The 7,165-nt window shown below is 38.6% G+C and overlaps 1 protein-coding gene across 1 annotated transcript; it reads left to right on the top strand.

The window, feature by feature from the left end:
- The first annotated feature begins 419 nt into the window (after positions 1-419).
- On the top strand, positions 420-6,953 carry LOC121892416. The gene is made up of 9 exons (XM_042405454.1): positions 420-479; positions 717-721; positions 966-1,085; positions 1,698-1,946; positions 2,105-2,362; positions 3,134-3,436; positions 3,532-3,801; positions 5,347-5,430; positions 5,577-6,953. Exons 1-9 carry the CDS (start codon positions 420-422, stop codon positions 5,641-5,643), a joined length of 1,416 nt encoding a protein of 471 aa, XP_042261388.1. The 3' UTR covers positions 5,644-6,953.
- Positions 6,954-7,165: the final 212 nt, after the last annotated feature.

Genomic DNA, 7,165 nt, shown 5'->3' with positions numbered 1-7,165 from the left:
CATATATTTTACATTTTAATTACCTGTGAATATAACCTGTATGTAGCAAATATGCAGTAATTTCACACACAGGATTGGTGTTTTTGTTGTGTGGCAGTAATAGTTCAAAAATGATTTATATTATTTCCTGATTAATAAAGTGTTTTTAATTTCACAATTTTATACAGGACAGCCATGTACAAGATAGAGTCCATCAGTAGTGTGTGTTTGTAGTTATGTAGCTGAGATCAAATCCTCACAAAATGTTTCCTTCTTATTGTTCCAGTTTTCCTCGACGGTCAGATCCTGATAAAGAAATCAGGTTGTTGGTGAATCTGTTCTGTGCAGCAGCAGAGAGAGAACAGCAGACAGGAGAGAAGATACTGGAGCTTTTATCATCAGTGTGCAGTTATGAAACATTCCCTGTCAAAGACAGCTACATGGATGATGATGATGATGATGATGATGATAAGGAATATCAGTGTAAATTCCTACTGGATGTGTGCTCTCAGATGAAGGACTGTGAAACTAAAACAGACAGGAGAGTCCTTCCAGCATTACAGTCACTTTTCCAGTCACCTACAGTCTGGTCCATAAACCTGTCAGAGAGAAAGGCCTCCATCCTGCTGGAAGTGCTGAAACTCCAATCAGAGAAGAAAGAAGTGGAGCTGACAGGCTGGTCAGATGAAGAGAGTGAAGTGAGGAGTTTCCTACAGTGTCTGCCTTATGTCTCACAGCTCTGGTAAGTCAGAAAAATACTGTATTTTTACAAATACTACATAGTTTACTTCAGATAAGGTAAAGATGAATAAAGTTTCAGTTCACTCATCATTCAACAACATACTGTTTTTACTATTTCCCCCTGCTTTATGTTCTTGTTCTGACGAAAGATATCAGACATCAGATGGTTTGTAATGCAGTTTGTCTTCTACTCTTGTACGTTTGCTTTGCTGTTTTCACAATTGATCTATAATATTGTGTTGTAGCTGTGATCCAGAGTTCTTCCAGAGTGTGTGTTCATCCATCTCTGTGAGATCCAGAGAGGAGACCCAGCAGCTGGTCTCTCTGCTGCAGCTCCTGGGGTTCAACCTGCTGTTAACAGGAAAGTTAGGCAGGAAAACCTGCAGGTCTGCAGGGAGAGTTCTCAGACTCTGTGGCTCTGAAGTGAATCTCATCCTCACACCCAGAAAGATGTCTGTCAGAGAAGCCTCGCTCCTCTTTAGACGTACAACACAACTACACAGTCTGAAGTACGTATTCATGTAATTACTGTCTCTCTTCTTTTAACACCAGTTGTCCAATTTAAATGATCAATTAGGGGTTTTCATCACATACTTGGGGACATCTGTTTCTGCATTTTCAGACTGTCCAACAACACAGCCTTGAGACTGTTTGGATGGATAAGAAGAGGGAGAGTGACCTGTCTGGCTGTTGATGAGCTTTCTCTCGTCCCTAAGACAACCCAACTATCAGAACGAGTTTTGTTGAAGGTTGTCAGTAGTTTGGCATCCGTGCTGAGACACTGGTCAGTCAGACGGTTCGACCTGACTGAGCTTAGCATCTTTGCTCAGGGTCTCACTTCACTGCTGCTTCTCGATGGCCCTCTAACAATCAAGTAAATGTCTTTCCTCAGCCTTATGAACACACACTAATTAATGAAAATGTCTAATGTATTAATACTCACCTTTTCTAAAACATATTCATTATGAAATGTGCAGACTGAATGAAGAGAGTTTGCAGCAGCTACTGGACCTCCTCCATGAAATCCAGGACAAGGACTTGACCTGTTCCTCCTTGAGTAAGGTTGGTGGAGACCTGACCTCCTGCTGTCTGAACTGGGAGCTTCTTCAGTATCTGCTTCAGCAGTCGTCAGCTCAGACCATCACTGTGAACCTGAGGAAGAACTGCTTCTTACAGGAGAGAATCACACATCTGCTTCCCTTTCTGGACAGGATTGTATTCAAAAGGTTGTCAAATTGTTTTTCCCCTTTTGTTGGACACAGATATAAAGTTGTTTTCCATTTAATAATTTGTAAATGTTCTGTTATGCCTTCTGTTTCATCATCAGTTTGTTCATTGTTTGACCAGACAGAGTGTTATTGGTAAATACACTGTATGCTTTCAGGCCCAGTCCCAGCTTTGTGTTGACTGCCATCAGAGAGATCCATAAAGCTCAAACCCGTCACATGATACCCAGTTTGCTGAGGTCATTGAATCATGTGATCAACCTGACCTGCAGAGAGCTGGACTCGGTGGACTGTGCTGCTCTGCTCTTCATCCTTCAACACAGTGACAGAGTTAAAGTAAACCTGCAGTGGACCTCCATACCAACAGAGGAAATAGAGTCCATCCTCTTTACACTGGACAAAGTCTCTCAACTCAGGTCAGACATTAGTGCTCATTTCTTAACACTGTAGCTGTATCAGTACTCTCTAACACACAGGATATCATTTATCCATCACTGATAGCGTACTGGGAGAGCACCTTAGATGTTAGAGGATACAGATGAGATAGATTACATACCTCCTATGATTGATGTATTAGACTCAGGGTGTCTTCAGAGGGCTCTGCTGTAAGCTCTGGCATCCAAAATCTGCCTTCAGTCTCTTATTGAACACTTTGCAGTACTGTTGGTTTGGTCTTTACTTAATTCATTACACAGCAGTGTAAGATCACAGCTATCAACCATATTTATTTCAGTGATGTGGTGGCAATAATGCTTCGCTGATTTGCCTAAATACTCCAACAAATGAATCATTTAAAGTATCTTTGGGAGACCCCGAGATACTCGCAGTACACTGCTTTGTTTTGGGCAACGTCTCATTCCCTGTAGACTAATCCAGGTTGTAACCAAAAGTAAGCCTTTTCTTACTTGTAAACCTGCTCAATAACACTTTAGAGTATTTATTGGACTGTTTTTTATGTTATGATTAATTAATGGTATTGAAAGAGAATTCTTTGTTTTTCATCACTCTATCAGTTATGATAACACTGTACTCTTTAATACCCTCTATCTTTTAAATGGATATTATTTGTGTGGAATATTTGTGAGTCTGCTAGTCATATTGGTATCTGAACAATGAAGTGATATGATTGTATTATTTGTGTATAATTTGTTAACTTTCTTACATTTCTGAATCAATTCTACTACCAGTGTTGACAGGAAGCTGTTGCTGAGGTTCATCCACTGCTGTGCTGCCTCTGATGACCAGCAGGGGGCAGCATCAGGCCTGCTCAGGACTCTACAGCACAGGCTGGATCTGTCCTGCTCCTCCTGTGTGGAGCTGACAGAGAAGGATCAGACTGAGCCTCTGAGTCTGACCTTTGTTGACTGCAGGGCCGTCTCCACCATCCTGAGACACAGCAGCCGCGACACACAGCTGGACCTGAGAGACTGTGAGGTGGAAGACAGCAGTCTGGACCTGCTGTTTCCTGTCCTAGACAGAGTCCGTCTCGGGTAGGGAAGAATAACCTAAACCAGAGAAGAAACTTGTTCACAGTAATGTTTCTGCATGGTAACAGTCTGCTCTTTGCTCTGTTCGTCCTGTTCAGAGCCAGTAAAGCTGTCCTCCTCCAGCTGGTGTCACTGGTTCCTGGGAGCAGTGAGAGGGACACAGTGAGACGGGGAGAGTCCCTGTGTAGAGCCCTGGGTGGAGAGCTGGACCTCAGTCACACCACACTGAATCAGAGTGCCTGTGAAGGTTTGGCCCAGATGCTGGACTTCTCTGACAGGCTGACAGAGCTGGACCTCAGTCACTGTCAGCTCACTGACCAGCTGCTGCTCACACTCATCACACATCTGCACAAAGTCCAAGTCCTGGAGTGAGTGTCAGACTGTACAGATACATGTGTTCATGTCACAAATATGTATATAATGCTGTGTCGGCTCTAGTCTAGTCAGTGGCGGAGGTAGTAACTCACAAAAACATATTGCTGACCACAACAGGCAGGTGGAGTTGGTGTGAGATTCAAAACAGACAATAAGTTTAATGAGCTGAGAGGATCACAAGACGGCTTTTCTGAAGAAAAATGTTCCTTCTTAGGGAGGCAAAAAGAGACAGTAACCCTGCTGACAGCTTACAGCACCCCAAGTTTATTATAGAGTTCCCCAAATACACTTTCAAGGGGAGATTATGTTGAATTTAGATTTCAGGAGAGACTGAAGTTCCTGTCAGTGTGTATATGAGAAGACAATTATATCTGTACAGTTAGAGGTTTGGTTCGGTTTAATTCTATCATAAAGCAACCGACACATAACACGCTTTTCCACATATTCACAAAGAAAACAATCAAATAAAAACCCAACACACAGAAACACAAAACCAACAAAATAAATCAAACTATAAACAGTATATAAAACTATTAAAGTGTTAAACATAAAACTGAAGAGTGATGACAGAGGATAAAAACACTAAAAGTTCAAATAAATCATTTCCATAGTGGTCCTGCTGACACACATCATGACAACAAAGACTGCTGCGCCCCGTTTACATTACTGATTGAAGGTGCTGACAGATTTAATTATAGTTGCTACTCATTATACTAATTGTACATATTTACTAAAATAGTAAATACATTCACCATCTCTCCTCTAATCATTTATTTAAAGAAAATGTTTTTACACCTGTTTTTTTACAGAACTTTGTACTACAGTAAACATACTGTACTTTTATAATACTGTCTTTACCTAATAATAGAATAGTTTACATTTAGTTATCTGGGTAAATAAACATGCACACAACTAGTTTGCCATTACTGTGAGTACCATGAGAAGAGCAACAATCTGGCTGCAGATAATCTGTATTCACAGCAGAATTTATTCTGATTCTCCAGAGGAAATGAAGTGTGATGATTTACTTGAAGTAAAAAATATCCTGAGATCTTTGATGGAGTTCATGATGCATCCTGAGGATGATCACTATACTCTGAATTATCTGACTGTTTAAACTTGGAATGGATGTTGAACAGCTCAGCGCTGTGAATTACAGTGTTAGATCATGCAGTAGTGTCAGAAAACTTCAATAATTAATGAAGACACTCAGCTGTGCGATCAAAATGACCGACCGACAGCGTGTACATACCTGCTACTGTATGAAGACGAGAGGTTTTTCACTGACTGAAGAAAAGACATAATCAGGTGGATTTTAGTTTTTATGATCACAGTTTTAGAGGTGTGTGTCTCTTTGTGTTTGTCTGAGCAGACAGAAATGCAAGTCAACATAATCCATTGACAAAGAGAACTTTAGTGCTTCTGCAGTGACGCCCTGACATTTACCTGTACTGCCTACATCAGCCACTGGCTCCATATTATATAATAATGTACCTTTTGTCCTCACTTTTTCTTTTTTGTTTGTGTGCATGTTACAGTCTGAGTCACAATAAGATCACAGATGCTGCGACACACAGGTTACTCCAGCTGGTCTCCATCAACCCTTCCATTGATGCTGTGCGGTAAGCAAACATTAATTAGTGCACCATTATTCATTAAGAATGTTGTAGTCGTAAGATTACAGAGAAATAATTCATAATCATTCAATCATTCATATTATTGTTGGCTGTATGAGTGACATTTGCTCTCTGCTTTGGTATTTTTCTAGACTCTTCAACAACAACATTGTGGACAGAACTCCCTTTAAGAAAGACAAGCGGTTTGAAATATGGTGAACCAGTCATCAGTGTGGTGGTAACGTGGTGATCAGGGAATAATTGTCTTCTTGTGGTCATTGGATGAAAACATGCAAAATGCTGATACAGTATGATAATCATGTATTATCAGTTGACATCAGGAATCTGACTAAATTCCTATATTACTGCAGTCCAAGTACAAATACTGTCTTCAGTAGTTTACAATATAGTGACTTTAGGTTTGACATGACGATCTCTGCCTGAAACTGTTTTCTAAATCTAATGATTAAGAAGACAGTTTATATGGAGGCCAGGAGCAGCCAGCAATACTTGATCAAATTTATCTGGAGATTATGACTCATCTCTTGTTCTTGAGGTACTAAAGATTAATCTTAATGGAGCTGATATTTATGCGTCGCCCTGTGATGATTCTCTTCATGTTTACATATCAGATTATTGTGTTGCGATCATGATTAAATATTTTTTTTTATTGTGGCAAAACAAATAGAGGCCATAAACTATTTATCTTCATGTATTTTTGTGATAATTGTCTCCTGGGATGCTCGTTTTTGCTCCAGGCGGAGATGAATGAGTCTGATGATATCTTGAAGTATTGATGCAATAAAGGTACGATCAGGATATATATCGAGATAACGGTAAATTATCTCAATAATGTGATCTTAAAAATGTAAATATAATTTTTACTTGATATTTTGAATTAGCTATTGCAAGAGATAATGTTTATTTTTTATGCCTATTCTTTTATCTTTTTTTTTTTTACTTTTCCTCTTTAAAATACCAGACTCTGTGTAAATTGCAAAAGCAGACACAGAGACTTTTGATTGTATAAAATAGGTGAAAATATGGCTCTAATGTGAGATCATGGATGTATCGTGGGACTGACAGCGTGAACAGGTGCATTGTGGGAAGCAATCTGTGACACTGTGATCTAGTTATCTTGTTATTGATGAGAGGAACGAAGCTTTCTGAAGTACTGGATCAATATGAAACAATTGCATTAAAAATGGTTCACTGTTTCATCAAGATAACGGTAAATTATCTCAAGAATGTGATCTTAAAAATGTAAATATATTTTTTACTTGATATTTTAAATTAGCTATAGCAAGAGATAATGTTTATTTTTTATGCCTATTCTTTTGTCTTTTTTTTCAGAGACTTTTGATTGTATAAAATAGGTGAAAATATGTTTTAAACTGTTTGCGGCTCAGTGACTTTGTGCCAGAAACAGATGTAGTGAGACGACTCTTGATGCAACAATGCAAAAAGAAAATGATACTCTTTTTTGTTTTTTACCTTCAAATAAAATGACTGTCCTGAAATATTGTGAAATGCACAAATGTAAATATTATCAATAAATAACTGATTAAGTCATATGTCTGTAGTTTTTTATCCTTACATTATAATTAGTCATACAATACATTATTTTTTATGTGTATATGTATTATTTATTACAGTTAAGGTAAGTATGAACTGTATGAAAAAAATATTAGTTACTATTGTAACATGAAAGGTAACAAGAAGTGCAAAGATATTTGTGTTT

This window comes from Thunnus maccoyii, chromosome 24, assembly GCF_910596095.1.
Source record: "Thunnus maccoyii chromosome 24, fThuMac1.1, whole genome shotgun sequence".
In the NCBI taxonomy this organism is placed as follows: Eukaryota; Metazoa; Chordata; class Actinopteri; order Scombriformes; family Scombridae; genus Thunnus; species Thunnus maccoyii.
Note: the sequence above shows the minus strand (reverse complement) of the source record. Positions and strands in the feature narration are given on the sequence as shown.

Bases quoted from the DNA above. Each gene is read 5' to 3' on its own strand.
- LOC121892416 (XM_042405454.1), top strand. From the start codon at position 420: ATGGATGATGATGATGATGATGATGATGATAAGGAATATCAGTGTAAA. The intron at 3,437-3,531 runs GTAGGGAAGAAT...CGTCCTGTTCAG, and splicing joins CTAGACAGAGTCCGTCTCGG to AGCCAGTAAAGCTGTCCTCC. The intron at 3,802-5,346 runs GTGAGTGTCAGA...TGCATGTTACAG, and splicing joins CACAAAGTCCAAGTCCTGGA to TCTGAGTCACAATAAGATCA.